The sequence below is a fragment of the Antrostomus carolinensis genome, unplaced genomic scaffold, assembly GCF_000700745.2.
Source record: "Antrostomus carolinensis isolate BGI_N321 unplaced genomic scaffold, ASM70074v2 scaffold8442, whole genome shotgun sequence".
Lineage (NCBI taxonomy): Eukaryota > Metazoa > Chordata > Aves > Caprimulgiformes > Caprimulgidae > Antrostomus > Antrostomus carolinensis.
Genome location: NW_010298919.1, coordinates 39,446 through 58,913, shown reverse-complemented (window position 1 = coordinate 58,913; position 19,468 = coordinate 39,446). Strand labels below are relative to the sequence as shown.

The window sequence follows — 19,468 nt, the reverse complement described above, 5'->3', positions numbered from 1 at the left end:
CCCAGTGAGCAGTAACCAGCCTGTTCATTCCCAAGTACCAACCGTGGCACCAGCTACTGTGTCTGTGGTGTTCAGGCTGTAGAAGGTCATCTTGACTCTTTAGGAAAAACAAAGCAATTTTATCCTAAATCACCCAAGAGGCCTCTTTCCAGCAAAGCAAGCTTTTGTGCTGCAAACTTCATTCATTCAGTGCGAGTCATTTGGTTTCAGTTAAGGATCCATTGAATCCTTGGGCCCTGGCTAAGGGTAGAAGAGGTTCACAAGTGGCTTCAGCGGAGAAGTGAGCTGCACCATGGTTGGGTGGCATTCCTTGCCCCTTATTCTGTGCCAGCACAAATCACTGGGCTGTAAACTGGATCACAGGCTGAGTTTTTCCTGATGGAAAGAAACTTCTGCTCCCTTGTTGATTTTTTTTATCCAAGACCTACGGAGAGCGCTGCTCGGCTGAGTTAGGGGTGGGAAGAGGTAGCTGACGTTGAGGAGGAAGGTGTGGAAATTTTTAAAGCTAGTTCTGCTGACAAAGTCAGCATGTTGAGGAACTACACCCTAAAGCAAAAGGTTCAGGAATGTAGAAATGCTAGAATGTAAACTGTGAAAGGGTGTGGGGAATTGCTTCCAGGTTTAGGTTTATTTTATGCTGGAAAGTAAAGTTTTGATACTTTTTTATTTTTTAAATTGTTGATTTTAAGATGCTTATCTGCTGAACTGCATTCTTTCAGTTTTGGTATGTACACTTTGGAATCTCACAGTGATATGGCCAAGCCTGGCTAGCTAGGAGAAAGTAGTACAGGCATATATTTCAAATACAAACAAGAAGTAGGAAAGTGAAGAAAGTTTTGTGAAGGGGAAAAAAAAAACATGATGTGAAGGGAAGAATATGAGCAAAATTAAGTGCTAAAATAATAGGTTGCTGGTGATCTGTGCTGGCAATACTTAATGAAAGCAAGGATCTCATTTGTGGTCTGCAGACCAGTTCCATAAAGAGTGATATCCTGAAGCCAGGAAGAACGTCTGGTGGAGAGCAACCTCATTATTCCACTCTTAAGTACAGGAAATTCCTGTTCATGTCAAGTGTATCAGCATCAGGAAAAGCTATGCAGATCTGAGAAGGGTGGGTTTTAAAAAAAAAAATACTAGGAGGGAGAAAATAAGTTATGTACTTAGAAAGACACACTTCTATTAGTGTGCTAGACTGCCCAGAAGTGATTGTGACATCTCCTTCATGAAACACATTAACAGCTGAAGAAAGTAATAGCGTAGAATATTAACTCATCTGCTCTGGCTTAGAGGGAGGCAAAGAACAGCCAAGCCTTTCTGTCTGATGCTCTCCCTGAAAAAGCATCTTTGTGTTTGTGAATGCATTATGAAGGATTACCCGAGGTGATCTGAAAGTACACGGTTTGCAACTTGAAGAGAGGAAGGAGCTTTTCTGTTTTGATGTATCTAAAAAGATCTGAAAGATCTTAATTGCAGGAGAGTTCTGTTCTCAGTTTTATTTAGGGAATGTTGTCTCTGAGCAGCTGAGGGGGAAACTAATATTTAGTCTGATTGGCTTTATATTTTTTGTGTATATCAACATGTATTTAACTCAGATGCCTTATCCACAGTAGGAAGGAAACCTTTATTTTCAGAAGTCTTACTGAGACATGCTTACCTGTGGTTAACAGTCAGTAGTAGTAGGAGTGCTGGTACATCTAAATCCTTGCTCCAGATCCTGGCAGAATTTCACCAAAATGCAAATAATTATTTTTCATTTTTATTTAAACAGCTTTTGATTAATCTCTTTATACAAAGTCAGAAATAAGGGCTTGTACATTTGTCAATAGCAAAGCCAGATTTCTAAAACTGAGGAAGAAGAGTTTTTGAAGTGATTGTCACTTCTTTGCAGTACTGAGCATTTCTGACATGATATATTGGTACCAAATTATTTTTCTGTGAAGTCTGTCATTAACATCCTTTCTTTTTTTTCTTGATATATTTTTGCTTTTAAGTTGCATGTAGCATAAAACTTTTGATTAAAATGTTCTCTCCTGGATCGTGCTTAAGGATTGTTTTAAGAATCAGCGATGGGGGAATGGTTCCCCTCAAAGTTAGGCTCTGAAGAAAATTTGGACCAAGGTAAATTGGCAATAAGGACTCATACATGGCTTTGGACTTGTGGTTTTTAAAATGGAACAGTGGGTGTTGCCTCAGTAATAACAACATGCCTGTTTTCCCCTTCCTAAAATGTATTCTGGATTTGCTTGCAACCCCCCATTAGGTGTGATCAGTGAAGATTTCTTAAATCGAGAGTTGTGGTTTGTGATGATTTCATCTTCCCTGAGTACACTCCCATCGCTCACTGTCCTCAGTGTAAGGACTGGGGGTACCTTTGAGCTGCCAGGCAGCTAGAGCTGTGGCAATGGATCCTGCTGTAGTGGGTGCCTCATGCAACTGGAGTATCCTTTTTCCAGCAGAAAATAATATATATGCACAGAAAGCTTGGGGTTTTTTCCAGATGGAAGAGCTGAAATGCTGTGTGCCATTTCTGAATGCTAGAGTTTGAATACCTCTGTATGAGGTGGAACGGGCATTTTGCTTCCATCTTCATCTTTTTCAGTTGCAATATGTGCAGAATAGGGGCTATGGTTTGTAAAACATGGTCTTCTGTCCTTTTAAGTTAATGCTCTCTTGTGTTTAAATTGAGTGATACTGTGTTGGCTCTCGGGTAGAATTGAATAATGCAAGTCCTCAGTGTTACAAAATATGTTTGTTTTTCAGTTCTGAAAACAAAGGGAATGGAGCCATAAATTTAAAGAGCAACCAAAGGGAAAGCACAACTCTGCCTGCACTTTTGAAGGTAGGATTTTTATTTACTAATACTTAATTGAGCTAAAGTCTTCCACCTGTGCTTGTGACTACTTGCTGGTGTATTCCTGCACTGCAGTGTAGCATCTGGTTGCCATATTCTGGGTTAGAATACACATTCAGAAAACAGAAAGACTGTCTATGCTTCACATTCTTAAAACAAAATGTACATCTTTTCTTGCATTGAAGAAGTGGGAATCTAGTGCTAATTCTACATGCAGTTAGCCTGTGAAGAAGGAAGCTAGTATTTTTATCAAATAATGGATTTCAGGCATTCCTCTGAAGGACTATTTCTATATAGTTTATGAATATCTAACCAGAAAGTGTTTGTCTACCTGAAGGTCCGCTGGTTGCCAACCAAAGCACTCTAAGATCTTTCTGCTGAAATCTGTATGCATGTTGGCTGTTCTTCACCAGTATAGTCCATGTTAATCATACTTGTCTTGTCCTGTAAGCATTTTACTGCAACAAAAAGACATGCTTCTCTATGGTCAGGGCTTTCTCCTATGTCACTTGACACAAAATAGTGGTTTCCTATAAAGTTGTGTTTAGATTTAGTCACATTTCATAAATAATTATGTACAGGATGGGGCCTGGTGATAAAAGCCATCTTCGTTGCTGTCACACCGTGCCCTGCTCAGAGCCATTTTAGTGATTCATTCACTGAGCACTTTTGCTTGGTTTTCTGTTCCTTTTCCCTAGTAGTTTTAGTTTGATGCAGATAATATTGTGGCTACTTCCCCAAAAGGGCCTTGACTAGTCAGACAGATGTATTTAGGAATGCAGTAGGCTTCTTAACACGCTGAGTCTGAGGTTTCTATCCTGTGTTGCATTTATTGGGCACTAACAGTGTATGGAGAAGGATGTGGTCCTCTTCTTGTATGGTCTGCAGTCTCTGTGTAGTTTTATCTTCAGTATTTAGGGACTGTTTGGGCTTTGCCAAAGGTCAAGAGACATTGCAGTTGCCTCTACAAAGACCCAATTCACTCCAAGGGGGTTATTGGCTCAAGAACAATTCCATGTCGAATGTAGTTTATCTACATCAAAGTGGAAAACAATGCGGTGACGTTTGTTTGGCAGCCCTGTGGATTCAAGCCAACCCTGTCAGTTCTGAGCTCCTGGAAAATGCCACTGAATGCCCTTCCTGTTAATATAAATCATGGACTACTGATTTTATGCCTTGAAATGCAGGCAGAAAGGATTCTGATAAACCAGAGGAGATTGTACTATAATAGAAACAAATCTTCTGCGTTTTAAAAAAAATAAATCTTATTTTTCTGTGTTAGATCAGTGAAAAATTCTAAAATAGATTTTCCTTTTGAAGAAAGTTTTGACTGAGGAAGGTGAATCTTTTAGCATACATGCACAAAACTTCAACACCAGGAATTGCTTAAAAGGAAGTATGAAGAGGGCTAGGTCTCAAGGAACAAGCAGGATGTGTAGGTGGAGCAAAGGAAGCATAGCAGGTTTGAGTTACCTCAGAGTATCTCTTTCTTGCCAAAAAGTAAATCTCATTTATTTTTTTAATTTAAAAAAGCCTGAATTCTGCTGAATCTAAATTCATTGCAGTAAAATCTTCTACTCAGAACTTGTGGTTTTGTAATATTGTACTAAAAGTTGGTGCCAATATTAATGCTGTAAAGTTTTGTTCCAAATATCTGTTTTCTTTGTCTTGCCATAACTTCTTATTTAATTATATTTTCTTTGACCTACATTTAGAAGTCTGAAGTGTAACAGTGTTCATTACATTGTCTTTGAAATAATACCTGATGTTTGTATAGGCTTTATAAGAAAGGGGCTGTTTTCATATTACCAGAATGTGTTGGCTGTTCAACTGCACTGAGAACTTCCTGTCTAACTTACTTCCCTCTTTCTTAAGCTGATCAAAAATCTTCTGATACACTTGAACAGTTTCATAGGAGTAATGAGTACTTTTAGCATTATAATTTTATATCATGTTTGCAGTGAAATTACAACTAGGTAGTAAAAACTGATTCAGAGAAGGTGAAGAAAGTATTTTCTACCACTGGCCCAGACTCCCCCCTGGGATTTTTTTGTGAAGAAAATATTTTCCTTTTTTCTTTTTCTTTTTTTTTTTTCCTACCACTGCTCCCTCCAGCACACATTTGCATTTTGGTAACACTACACTGTCTGGTGCCTGACATTGGCCAAAGTAATCTGTCTTGTGCAAAGATCACTAGAATGCAGTTAGTTGGAGAATCATAGAATGGTTTGGGTTGGAAGGGACCTTAAAGCTCATCCAGTTCCAACCCCCCTGCCATCAGCAGGGACACCTTCCACTAGAGAAGAGACATCTTCCACTAAAACTGAGACTGTCTCATTTGAAAGGGATAATGGATGGTATTGAAAGACATTCCAGTTTTATTCATTGAGTCATCAAGGTTACTATGGGCTGAAAAAAAAATGTTTAGTTGTTATGGAAGGTGTACTTTGTGAGGAATGTCTAAATCTATATACCCGCATGGATCGGGTTTGGACAGGTTTCCATACATGTCCACGTCTCTGAACTGTGCTTCTACCTGGTCATTTCAGGTGGATAGCCATTAAAAGTTGAAACCATATTGTGTTTGTCTGTCACCAAGTTCAGGAGCTATCGTGTTTCTGGTAGACTTACATGCTGTGATTTTGTATATTCATATAATAGGCCAGGCAAAATAGTGGGGAAACTGTAAGTCTATTTAGCAGCAAAGGTTGGACATCTAAATTATAGCTGACTGGAGCTGGCAAACATGCTGAGCTGTGTATGGTAGTTCTTTGGCTCTTCCGTGCACTTTAGTTACCAGTTCTGTACTTTACCCCTGCTATTTTCTTCCCTGTGATGAAATATTTAGCTCACAGAGGGAGGAAAAGATATTTTAATACCTTATGAAAATATGAAGCCTAATCTCTCTGTACCAAGGTGACTTTATCAATCATCATTTGATCACTTTCAAGAAAATATTACTGAAATAGATTTGCCATGTCTATTAATTCATTGCCAGAAAGTACACCACCACCCACCAGTGTTTATTTACAGATTTTGTTTTGCCTCTCTTTCTTTGAATTAGAGCTGTAAACAGTGCTCTGAGTAAATGCTCCATTTGAGCAACGTGATTGATGAACAGATGATTGTGTGGATATAAACAGTTCTTGAACTTCATGTTTTGTGTTCGAGGTGTCTACATTGCATCATGTCCAGTACATCTTGGTGTATCATTAACCTCACTTTTAGCACTACAGGGGCTTTGTTTTTAAAAGGCATATTGCAACAGTGCTTCCTGCAAAAATATGTGAAGGCATCTTTCACAGCCACCAAATAAGCTAACAGTGCTACTGTAGAGAGTCACGTGCTGAAGAATGTCCCATTTGTACAGTTTAGCAGAAATTACACAACACTCTTGTACATGCTTGTGCCACAACTGTCTCCTACCCACATTACCATACTGCAATGGTCCAGTGGTGATAGGTGCTTGGGTTAGTTTCAGTGGTAGTGAATGGCTGAGGTCCCAGGTTTGACCTGTCTGAGGTTCTCATCCACCTGAAGGCTTTGCAGTGACAGTGCAGGCACATTCACTTGCCTGCTGAGCTTGCCTGTCCTTCCCGTAGGAAGTAGCACATCCTCCCATAACTGCTTAAGAATTCCTTCCTAATCATCTCAGCACAGGAACTACCATGTGAGCTCTGTCAGGCAGATGCACAAGTCTGAAAAAATACAAATACAATAAACCAAATGTGTAATTTAGACTTTGGTATTTCAATAACATTAAATATTTTATAATTTGGCCCATAGGCTCAAGCCTGGGTGCCAGTTGCCTGGATTAACTGGAGGCAGTCTCAACCTTTGTAGAAAACATAGGAGCAGAAAGTACTGCAAAGATTATCTAGTTCACTCCTCTACCCCAAGGTGAGATCTCTGTATCTATGTCATACCTGGTAGAAGTTAGACAAACCTGTTCTCAAAGACCTCCAGGGATGGAGATCTCTAAGATCTCTGCAACTTCACCAGACAACTGTTCTACCAATTTTATAAATCTTATAATTAGAAAGTCTTTTTCTGAACATCCCATCTAAAGCTTCCTCGCCACAAATGAAACCTGTTGCTAATTGTCCTCTGAGAAGCGCTTCTGTATGCTGTGAACATGGAGGTTAGTCTGTAGCCCTGCTTTCTCACATGAATTTCATTTCAAGGTAACATAAAGATGGCTGCATTTAAACGGTAGACACGGTATTAAAATTTGATGGCAAGGACTGCAATTACACGATAAGATGGAGACAGATTCTTTTGGGCAACACATACAATTTGGAACATGGGAAATTCCAGTAACCTATGAGAAATAAGATGGAGACAGATTCTTTTGGGCAACACGTACAATTTGGAACATGGGAAATTCCAGTCACCTGTAGGAATTTTTTTTTCCTTTTTTTCTTTTTTTTTTCTTTTTCCCTCCTTTACCATAAGGGTGGTCAGGTTGGAACCAGGTTGCCCAAGGAAGTTGCAGAATCATAATCCTTGGAAATACTCAAAATGCAACTCAATGAAGCCCTGCTCTAACTAGAGCTGCTTGGAGCAGGAGCTTAGACTATGTGACTTCCCCAGCCACGTTCCTTTCAGCCTAACTTGTTCTGTAATTCTCTGTCACATCATTTTTCATCCAGTATGTGAATTCACATTAAGTTTTTAAAAAAATTTCCATGGACGTGGTGAATATATGTTGCTGTTGTTACTGACTGTCCCTCATTCTGACTTTAGTTTAAGTTCTACAAAAAGGTAGAAATAAAAATTAAGCCCAGTGTCTGAGTTCACTGCATAATTTTCCATATAGCATCGTTTTGTTTCATATTGCCATGGTCTTATTTTATATTGGCTTTATTTCATATCTATGTTATCTTATTAATGTCTGCTCAGCCTGTGTGTGAATACCTGGTGAATGCCTCTGTCTTAGACCTAGTAATTAGAAATCAGAGAGAGGGATTCTTTGTCTTTTGGGAATCAAGGGAGGAAGACTATTCCTGCCAACCATACATTTTTTTAAAAACTCAGAATTACTTTTTAAAAAATGTTGCTGTTGCTGCCCACAGCAGCGAATGGAAGACAAAACCAAAACGTTTCTGGAGTTTGCATGATCAGGATTTCTCTTGTGGAACCTGAAAGCAGATCTTTTTCTCTTTGGCAACAATGTAGGCTTCTGTTAAAATGGAATTTTATGGGTGAGTATGTAGCACCTTCTGGTTTCCCAGGACACTTTTTTAAATTAATGGTGCTAACAACTCTATGTGTTCAGGAAGACATTTCAAGATCATTCTATCTATCTAAAGTCCTCGTAAGTTCCTTTGCCATACTGAAGATTTTTAGAAAGGTTGATCCTGAAATGTGTTTCCCTCTCTACTACTTTAGTTCTTCGAAGAAGGGATCTTGAGCAAGGAACTTCATTTCAAGATGGGTGAAAAAAAGAAGGAGCTCAAACCTTGTTGAGTTTTGCACAGAAAACCACCGAGGAGACAGATGAGAAGCAGAAGTGTGGTGCCAGATGCTATAACCTGCCACCAGAATATAAGTACAGGTGGAAATTGCACTGTCTCGCCCATTTGCAGTGTACCGCCTGCCTGTGCACACTTTCTGCATTAGAAAGGTGCATTTCACCTTTATTTTTTAGTTTCTTTTCAAACATCGGGGAATCATCAAATAAAAGAGAATGAAAATTATTTCATGTTTGTGAAAATATTAAAAGGTAGTGGAAGAGAGGAATTAATACTGGGAGAATTTAAAGGAAAGAAAAGAAGTAAAACAGGCAATTTAATTCTTTTCTCTCTGGCTCCATGCTAGACCTTGTAGTACTAATGCAATGGTTACACATTGAGAAGTGAGTACCAATTCGTAATCTTTAATCAGAGCTTTACAGTAATTTCAGGAGAAAATTTAGAAGGGAGGAATTTTGAAGTAACTCTGCCAATGGTGTAATCAGGATTTTTTAAATTACAAAGTTCACTTTGTCATTCTAGAGACTTGCACCGAGTTTACAATTCCCCGTAAGGATGACCTTGCAGAAACATCATTTCAAATTGTACCTCCTTTTTCTCATTTCAAGTGTTCACCCTTAACACCTTGGGTTTGTTCCCTTGTCAGCAAAGCTGAGTCTGGCTACTTCCTCAGATTTTAGGTGAACATTAGAGTTTCAGAGAACGTTTGTTTCCTCTTTTCTTTCCTCATCAGACAAATTAAATCTACATTAAAGGCTCTTTGGTGTTTCAAGAATTTAAATGGATAAACAAATTTTTAAAGTCCCACTGCTGAACTCTCAATGGAGGCTTTCCAAATGTTAGTCACTGAATTTAAATAGGTTTATTTTTAAAAATGCAAAACTGATACAGTTTAACTAAATGTGCCTTCCTGTTTAAGTTTTACTCTTGATTATGAAGATGCCATGATTTCATTAGCTTTCTAGTTAATCTTGTCTTCTGTGGTTGTCATAACCTGATTTTTTTCATGTCAAAACAAACAGAGAAAGGAGGATGTGGAAGGAAAACTATGTAAGTATAAAAAAGCCAAAATATTCAGAGGTTCAAAACGTCAGTTATTTGTAGAGATACAGAACTCACCTTTAATTTAAATCCCCCAAACCCACAAGGCTATCTTTGTTAATCTTTGGGGTTTGGGGTTTTTTTTTGCTTTTTTGGATTATTTAAAAGCTATTACTTAGTTAAGACGAAACAGTTTTTGACAACGGTGGAGCTCCCAGTGTCATCTCCACCTCCACTCTAACTACTGGCATAAATAGGAAAAATGGACTTTGACCATGTGTTTTTTAAATCCATTTTTCTTGTGAACACTATCATCCGTGAACTTTTAGGATTTCTCTGCTTATTGTATGTTTTACTGTCTGACAGTACTTTTTCCTGAATTTTTCTTAATACTATGCTAGTTTTCTTAAACAAGTCTTGTTCCTAATCTATGTCTTGCTATGTTCTGGTTCTTCTTCATTAGGTTTCTGTATGTATTGCCTCCTGTAGGTTGAAAATGCCTAATTTCTTTTCCTCACAGTAGTTGAAAAAACAAAAGTTTATTTCATGGATAGATTTAATGTCCCTCAGTCTGTCCCATTCATTGCAAACAAGTGGGAGATTAAACTAAAGATATTTTAGCTTCCCAGAGAAGGGAAATCTGATGAAAAACATATAGTAGTGATTCATAGTGAGAATGTACTAGGCTGCCAGCAACTCAAGCTATTTCAGTGTGGATTTTTTTTAGCACACAAAATTGACATACTGTATCTCTTCAAATTGAATGAGATGCTCATAATTGTTAAATGAAATGCAGCCATCTTAACTGTATTGAAAGGTCAAAGCTAGGGCTAGGAACATGGTTAATTTTCCAGTATTAAAGGTAGCAATGCCTAAACATGCCATTTTGTGCACCCAGCACTTTAATCTGAAACTCTTAAATGATTTCTACACGCTAGCAAACAGGAATTCTGGAGTAGTGATGTGACTTTCTCACATGAGTAAGATATTGGGATTAAATGACTTGTTGAAGGTCGCTGGGGTAAATCAATAATGAACCTAAAATGCTGATGGGTGGCCGTCTTCTCTCACAACTACAGCTGAGATGGGGTGGTTAAAGTCCACGAGCGTACCCACACGATGTGCAGAATGTCCTCCATCAGCAGCTCCCGGCAGACAGTCTGTGCGAGGTCTCCACACGCTGTCTGGAGTTTCTGCTTTGTAATGAGCATTCATTTGTGGGGAGTAAAATCCGAAATGTCTGGCTGTTGTGGCTGGAAGCTAATTCTTTGTTCACGGAGATCTGTGTTTTAATGCTGTTAATGTTTTCATTTCATTCACTCGTTAGGGCAATAAAAGAGATTGTATTCTTGGCAGACGGACGTAACCCCCGCTGAATGAGAACCTCTGGCAATTTGAACTTTTGCCACTCGACTGCTGAGAGACGGCGGCGGCTACCAGGGCGGCTGTTCCCAGCTGGTACGGGAGGCAAGGCAAACCTGGCAAAGCAAGCAGTCCCTCTTCAGGGTGCTGTTGGGCTGCTGGAGCTGCTCTCTGCACTTCGGGGTGGCTGTTCACACCGGTAGCGATGCCTGTGCCTGACTGCGTAGGTGCAGTTAGGCTTTGGGCGTATGCCTGTGCTACAGCCAGGAGTGGATTACAGTCTGGAAACATACCTAGTTCTACTGTAGAATAAATTAGCTCAGATAAGAATCACACTTGAGACATGATATTGTGGGCTTGTCTCCTGAGTCCTGGCTGCCAAGCTTCTCTGCAGTGGTTGCTCCAGTGTGGTGAGACCACACTACTTGGCTGCACAGTAGGTACAACTTCGGTTGTCGCTGCAGTCTCTTCAGTCACCTGATTCAAGTCATAATCTTGTTTCACGCTCTGCCTGGCTTCCCCTCTTGCACCAGCCTCGTTGCATGTGAGGTCACAGGACCATAGGATAATTCAGGTTGAAGGGACCCCAGGATGTCATCTAGCCCAACCTCCTGCTTAAAGCAGGCACAGCTATAAGGTCAGGCCAGGTTACCTGGGGTTTGCCCAGTGAAACTCTGAGTAGCGAGTTACTAAAGGAATAAAAGCTAATTAAAGCTTTATGAAGCATGTCACAAGCAGGAAAGCTCACAGAGAATGGGAAAGGGGAGGCAAGGGGAAGACTGATGACAGTGCATGTACAAAAGGAGCAGAAAGACAACAGTACAGCAGGAAAACTTTTTTTCCTTGCATCAGCAAGGATCTCAAAGGGGATCTGGCAGGTTTTCATCCAAAAACTATTGTTTGCCTGGTAAGCCTGAGGAACTGTTCAGACTGCTATGACATTGGAAGAGGATTTATTTTTTTTTTTAACTGATGACATGAAGTGTAACTAATGTGAGAGTCACTGGTGTTCTTCCAGCGTGGTGAATATCAAACTGCTCAAGCCTAATTGCAACACAGATGCAACTGCTCTGTTGAGGTCAGTGAAAGGCCCTGACTGATGAAAACTGGTGGGATATACCAGGGAAAGGATGGCTTTGCCATTTTTTCCTGAGCATTTGCTGGGGGCTTCTGCAAGAGACAAGCTCAGAGAGAGGATTGGGAAATAATAAGTGAAAGTTATCTCAGTGTTGGCTCATGGAATTGCCATTGTAGTGCTACGTTCATCAGGCACTTGTGCCTGAAGGCTCCTGCTGTGTCAAAAGCCTCACTGGCTTTACAAATCATGTGCTTTCGTCTCAGTAAATTGAATATGGCATTATCTTAAAATACAAGCTTAAAAATCTGTAGCAGGAACAGTTTTGTTTGTATAATGCCTAAACAGTGGTTCAAATTTTGGATTGAGATTGTATGGGCAAATAATAAAACATCAATAGCTCATGCTGTCTTTTACAGCAAAGACAAAGTAGAGTGGGAGGGAGAATATGTGGAGAATAGGATTGATTATATTGAAGGGAAGAAAGAAGGATTTGCATAGCTTCTGTGTTGGGACTTAATATCCGTGTATATCTGCGAGTAAGGATAATGTAAATGCTCTCCAGGGCTTTTTTTTTTATGCAAGACACTATTCATAGTTAAAGGTATGGAAGGAATCTTTCATATTAAAGCTTCCTGTTCTTTTGATTTACTAAAAATTAAGTAAGGAAAGGAGGATTAAAGAGGAAGGAAAGTCTAAATAGATTTCTGTTTCTGGAGACAGAAACTACAAAAAAGCTTTTCATGCAGGGCATGAATTATGCTTATAAATAAGAAGTACTGTCTTTACAAGTGTTACGTCCCAGAGCTGCTAGGGGAAGAATTTCACATGTAGAGATTTAGCCATATTTGAAGTCTTATTTCCTAACAGGAAAAAAACCCCACTAGTTCCTGAATAAAAAAAAGACTTAAAAAACCAAAAACACTCCCTCCAAAAAAAGCTCCAACCATAATACTAAACTGTTGACAAGTTTGAATGTAATATTTCTTTTATAGTTAATGCATTTAGCTGTTAACTTCATAGATATTGTACTAATTAATAGAAATGTTTATAGTCTATAATGGTTATATCTGCAGAGAAAATAATAAGATTTGTGTGCACTTCCTGCACTGAGATGCTCTTTTAAATCTGATAAATCTGTGTGAATGATACTAATCACAGAATAAAGGACAAGCCCTCCCTCACTTGAAGTTGAATCAAAAACTGGTATTGAGTAATACTGAGATACTAAAGTAAAGTAAGGAACTAGGACAGGAGAACTTTGAAGTTGACTATGGTAAATCATTCATGTATTACCCAATTTTGGAAATTTTTTTTTTTTTCTTGTTTCTGTTTTGTATTTCCTTATGCAAAGTACTTAGTTCCTATGAGATAAAGGTAATTGTTCAAGAGACTCGTCCCAGGTTTGCATGCTACTTGCATAGTTTGCCTGGGACTGAAGATACCAGCCAGCACTGTGGTAGATCTGTAAGCTGCACTGTTGTCTTCATTTCCAGGGGTGGAAATTTAATGTGGTTGCTTAAGTGTCTTGCCTGTATGAAGAAAATAGAGGTTATATGGATTTCTCAAGGACAAATTAATGCCATTCAATTTCTGTCCTGACATAAACAATTTGATTTTCAGCACATACATCTGATTGCTTAGGATTAAGCAATTGCATCTACTCTTTGTATGGAAAAGGTGAAAAAAATATTGCTTGAAGATTAAAGACTGCTGCTCCAGTATTGCTAATTATAACTTGCAAGATTTTAAGAAATTGATGTTCCTTAAGGATTAAACTGTGTGCATTAGAACACTTTTTTCATCATTAACATAACTCTAGATGGACTACTGAAAAAATAAGCCTACTTGCTTTTTTTAGGTTACTTGTAACAAATATATCTTCACGTTGAAACAGGATTATTGACCTAATGAAAATAGTAGCTTTCTGCTTAGATTGGATAGGTAGGTGTAACCTAATTTGACACAATTACTCTTATCCAAAGATATTGTTGACACAACTAAAATTTGCATAGTACTTTTGATTCATGTTCTTCTTTCTCGCTCCTGTTGATCAGAATAGATTTAATCTAAGAAAATTTATTCTGTTTTAATAAACTGGGTTAAAACAGGGATTGAAATTACAAGGATTGTACTGTAAAGATAAAATAGGAAGCAGTGGCATATGACACCCACTCTGAAGGGTGTGGATGGGGGAGAAGGTGCTCCCCAGAAAATTTTACTCCAGGGAGAAAGTATTTGCAGATTGTGAAGCTAAAAACATGGTTACACGTGGTGTTTACAAAGCCTACCAGTGAAGTTGTGTCATCTTTTTGGGCAGGTGGTCTTGGCAGAAGTAGCATGGGCTTGAGCAATGGTTCTTGGATCTGTAAGAGAAGCTAACACCAAAGCAGTTCAAGGGCATAAATTGGTGAGGAATATAGCTGGTCTTGCTCCTGGGGGTGGATGCTCAGCTGAGTTGAGTGAAGCAATGAACAGGTGGTTTAAATTAGGTGAAGCCTTCGTGCTAATTATTTTCAGTTAGTGGAGACAGCTGACACGCAGTTCAGAAGGTCGTGGGTGTAAGGGTAGTGGTGTAAAGGACCTTGGCTGTGTGGAAAACTGTGCAGTTTGAGCCTGGTAGGCTATGGAGCTGTGTGAGGCTGCAAAGAGATTTGGAAATAGAGTTGTGCAGTTAATTGCCTGTGGAGCTGAAGGAAAGCTGGCCAAAGGGTGCAACATGGGGTTGCTAAGGATTAATCTCTGCCACGTAAGTTTGTTTTATCCAAATGCCCCCTCCCTGGAAGTGTTGAAGGCCAGGCTGGATGAGGCTTTGAGCAACCTGGTCTAGTGGAAGGTGTCCCTGCTGATGGCAGGGGGGTTGGAACTGGATGATCCTTAAGGTCCCTTCCAACCCAAACCATTCTATGATTCTAAATTCTGATCTTGATTCTCCTGGGTTTTTTTTACACGTGCAGTGCAGATTACCCTGCGTCTCAGGCTGTGGTGTGTTTGTGTTTTGCTGTGGTGCTCTTGCATTTACTTGTATGCTGAAAACCGTTCATCTCACAAGCGTGTATAGATTTGTTTGTGAAGCTGTTCTTTTTTGAGTGGATTAGAGTCTGAAGTGTCAAAAATTGTTCCTTCCTTCTTCCTCGGGGTTTTTTCTGACAGTTGAAGTAATTGTTCTCCATCTGTCCTTCTGTACTTTACTTCCACAGCAGCTGCTTTGTGGATCTTCTACCTTATGTAGTCGTTTGGCTTTTTGTAGAATAGGGACCTTTTTAGTACAAAAAGAGAAGAACAGAGCACGGGGCTTTAATCTTAAAATGAACCTTTAAACAACAGATCTTGTGATAGGAATACAATGCATAGGAGCAAATTAAAATTAAGGAATTTCAGAATGTGGGGAAATGGCAGGAAACATCTTCTTTATGTGCTTCTTGTATTTATCTTAGGTTTGCCAAAATGAAGAGAAGAACCATTCCACAGAAGAACTTAATAAGTCTGAAATCCAGGAGGAGCTGAAAAAGGCTAATAGCCTTCCTAGTTTGACTCCTGGAGTCAAAACAGCAGATAAAGACAAGCAGCCTCGAGAAGGTTTTTTTCATTTTCTTGGAAGCTTATTTAATATTGCAACAAAATCTTCTTTGGCGGAATCTAAACCCTCTACCTTCCAAGATGAACCCAACAGATGTGAAAAGGATTTACAGAACACAAATACCCTTCCAGAGCATGTGCAGCCAAAGCATCCGAAAACTGAAGAGACTCTGTGTTCTACAGCAAGAATAAAAGAGGATTCTGTAAATAAAGATGATACCATCTTAAATAACATTAGGAAAGATATCTCACAGGATCTGCAGGGAGGCTGGAAACGATCTGCGGATGCACAGAAGTAAGTTTTATAATTTAGTATTAAATACGTTAACGTGTGTGTGTGTGTGTGTGTGCACAGAACTACTCTGACCAAGCTCTGCTGGCTGTATGACAGATGACTGTCATTCCTAAGGATGGTTGGAGTGTCCCTGACTTGACTTTGTGCAAAACTCTAGTAACAACTACCTTAAATAAATGAGAAGTTGACTGCAACAAAATACAACTTTAAATAATGTTTTCTAGGAGTCTCCTGACTGTGGATAGATCTAGTGTAGATCTGTCTTAAGTGTTAAGAGAAGTTAAAGATGTGGGATTTAGAAATAAGTAGAAATAAGTTAAGTATCATAGATCTACTTTAAAAAAAAAAAGTGGCACCAAGCCTGACAAGATTCCAGAAGCATTTGGCCAACATGTGCCCTCAGACACATGGTGTGAATGTTGGGCTTGTCCTGTGCAGGGACAGGAGTTGGACTCCATGATCCTTGTGGGTCCCTTCCCACTCAAAACATTCAGTGATTCTATGATATTTATATCTCCCTGGTTCAGTGATTTTATTTCTGCAAGTCAGGTTTCCTCATTTTTGAATTATCTTTCCTGGTTTATTTGACTTGCTGATTTTTGCTTATGTGTTTTGTTTCTCCTTGCTCTTTGGGGTTTTCCGGTAATGTAAAGAAGGTGATATAAAATACTTAATTATCCTAAATATGGAACCACCTGAACAGTCCTGCAATATTTAAAAAAAAAAAAAAAAAAAAATCCAAAAAGATGTTGCCAAAGGCACCAGTGTGTGTTTGAGAGTAGAAAAGCGAAAATATTGGCTGTGGTCCATACTGTATATTACAAAATCTTTCTGACCATGGCATAAACATTGGTAATAGTATTCCAAAAACATTTGTGGATGTTTTGTTGAATATTTGACTATATGTCAGCCAGTACAGCGTGGATTTGGAGTTGGATGTGTATGTATGCATGTGGTACCTGTCCAGTTTTTGATAGGTGTTCAGAATATGGACTTGTCCACAGGCAATGAATCTGTAACTAATGTTTACTCAGAATTTCAATACTGCCCAGGATATTTATTTGAAATTTAAACCAAAAGTAAGGATTTGGGACAACCAGTAATTCTATCACAGTGCTCCTGCTTGTATTGCAGAATGGGAGGATGTACTGAAGAGAAACACCTTTTTTTTTTTAATTTATTTTTTTCCTTTTAAGTTTTAAAACTAATTTGAGTTTCACACAGTATATTTATCTGTGGCATGTAAAGTGTTTTATCTCCATATAGGAAGGCAGAAATTCCGAAAGCAGCTGAATTTCACTTCAATATTGGGGATGTCTCAAGTACTCTGTCCTTATTTATTCAGTAGACTAATGATTTGAGGTGTCTGTCATTCACCTTTATATTATATCAGGATATGAATAGGGGATGTGATATCTATTCAACTTAAGACTATATTTCCACCACCAAAATACAGTAATGTTTGTAATTAATAATAATAATGGTTGTGTTCTCAAAGGCACTCTGATTTGGTCTGTGATGTCATCGACTGCATTTTATTACAGATTCTTATCGTAGTAGCACACTCTGATTGAAAATTGTTCCAAACTGCACGTTGCTGCCCAGCACCACCACTTCATTGATCAATAGACAAGAGAATTTCTGCTCCCCTTAGTTATTCAGGGAGGCCTAGGAGCATGATGTTATTCAGTCTAGTTCCTGAGCAAAGTGTGTATTTCTCAAAACCTGTTGGACAAGCTGGCTTGCTGCATCAGTCTTCCTGCTGTTTGTTGTTTCCATAGTGTGCTCTGGAAAGCAGCAGGTAGGTTGCATGCCATTGTGCCAGGGGCTGTACAGATACAGGAAAAGTCACTCCTTGCCTCAAAGGCAGCTGAGTCAAAAAAGACAGCAGACATTAATACATCTTTTCCACTTTTTATTTTGTTCCCTGTAGTTTCTTCTGTACTCAGCATACTTTGTGCTGTACTTTCCTCAGTGTTTCTTCTTTTCCTCGCTCTCTCCACCCCCAGCTGCTGATGGTGTTATTCAGTTTGCAGTGGTAGTCTGTCCTCTATGCAGCTGGTTTTTTCTTACTCTCTCCCCAACAAAGCCAGGGCTCTTACAGGCTGTACTCTTCTAACTTACCTTGAGTTCTCTCCTATCTATTTGGACAAATATGAATCTGGAAGATTCAATTGAAGGCCCAATATGTGGTGAACTAAACACGGCAATCAGAGCCTGCAAGTGGATGAGAGGCAGCCGTGGTCAGCCCTTACAAAGTCAGTCTGCCTTCTTTTCCCCCCCCACAAGTCCCCAGGCTGATGCAATAAGGAGCTGGTGTGCATCTTTCCTTCCAGGTAGAAACCTCTGACTGCCTTTGGCTTCCCAAAGTGTACATGTGAGCTCTGTTTGGCTTTCCCCTTTTATTGATGTCCACAGACCTGTGAACAGGAGCAGTGCAAGTGACAGAACGTCTTGGGATATTTTGGTGCCCTGCTCTTTTTATACTGCTACATTTGAGTAGATCTTGGACAGGAAACTGATAACATGCTGGGCAGTCTGTATGCACAGTTTAGAAGGTCTCAGCCTGCATTTGCTGCTTGTGAATTCTTCTGCAGAACAATGTGGATTAATAAGTTTGGCGTTAATAAAAGCTTGCAGAGTTGAAAAGGTGTGGATATTAACTCCCTGAAGTGACCTCCTTCCTCTGTGCAAGTATTTTTGAGTTATTTTGGTTTTCTTGAAATCAAAGTTGCCGTTGGCATTTTCAATTGACCATATTTTAACATTGTCCTATATTGTTAGATAATCTATGCAAATCAGTGTAGATTTTTCTCATTATAGTCTCTGTCTCATGGTCAGGCATGCGTATAAAAATGTGTTGCTAGTTTGGAGGTAGGGGTGAGTTGGTCTACATGCAGAATGAAGTTTTTTCCATGGAAAATTACTTTTTAAAATGGAAGACAAATAGTGGTTTGTTGGTTGGGTTTTTTTCATTGTAGCTGTTATAAAATCAACAAAAATTAAACCAGTCCCTTTTAAACTCATTCTCAAAAGTCCAGTGTACATTCTGCCCTTTTTGGCTCAGGATACAAAAAAGTTGGTCTCTGTGGAACTTTTGTGTATGTTTTTCTCTGCTGACTGCACAATGTGAACTGTGTTTCTGAAGCAGTTAGTAAAGAGAAATTGAAATGACAATGCAGAAGCAGAGGTTTGCACTGTTCAGGTTTAAAAAAGTTTGAATCAAGGATACCTCTTTGTTATGGAAATGATTGTACTGTTTTTGTTCTCTTTTAGTTTATAAATGTTTAAACAATGTAGAGCAGTTTTATCTCTTCAATACTATCTAGCTTCTTTACTAAATATTAACTAACTGGTTTTCATTTAGCATGGTTAAACTGTAAGAGTGCTCCTGATTGCTGATGGTTGGTAGAACGTACTAAGAAGTAATGAGGGGGGGAGAAGATATAACACAAAGGAACAGGAAGATCCATGGTCACCATGATGGCAAGGGATGGTGTGAACACAGTCTTTTGCTAATGTCTTGAAGATTGAGTTGCAAAAGACAGATGAGACATGCTAGTGATTCTTATAAATTCAAAGGTACTATTGATTCCTTTGATTGTTATGTTGAACTACAATTTTAGCATTTAATGTAGAGGCAAATTGATGTAGAGAAGCTGAGGGCTTTACAGATCCTTAAGACCACTGCATTATTAATCTTACAACTGTTTCCTTTGTCATGAGGAACACTGAAATGAATTTTTAAATTCTAAACGACTGTTAAATATTAAATTAGAGGTCATCTGTGG

General features: G+C 39.0%; 1 protein-coding gene across 1 annotated transcript in view; it reads left to right on the top strand.

Annotated features, from left to right (window-relative positions):
- Nucleotides 1-14,429: 14,429 nt before the first annotated feature.
- The window catches only part of LOC104520813 (very large A-kinase anchor protein), a gene marked incomplete at its 3' end in the record, with an annotated part of 44,015 nt that continues 38,976 nt past the window's right edge, over nucleotides 14,430-19,468 (top strand). The window contains exons 1-2 of the mRNA XM_029083654.1: nucleotides 14,430-14,552; nucleotides 15,241-15,677. Coding sequence (XP_028939487.1) covers nucleotides 14,430-14,552; nucleotides 15,241-15,677 — 560 coding nt within the window. The remainder of the gene's footprint in view (nucleotides 14,553-15,240; nucleotides 15,678-19,468) is intronic.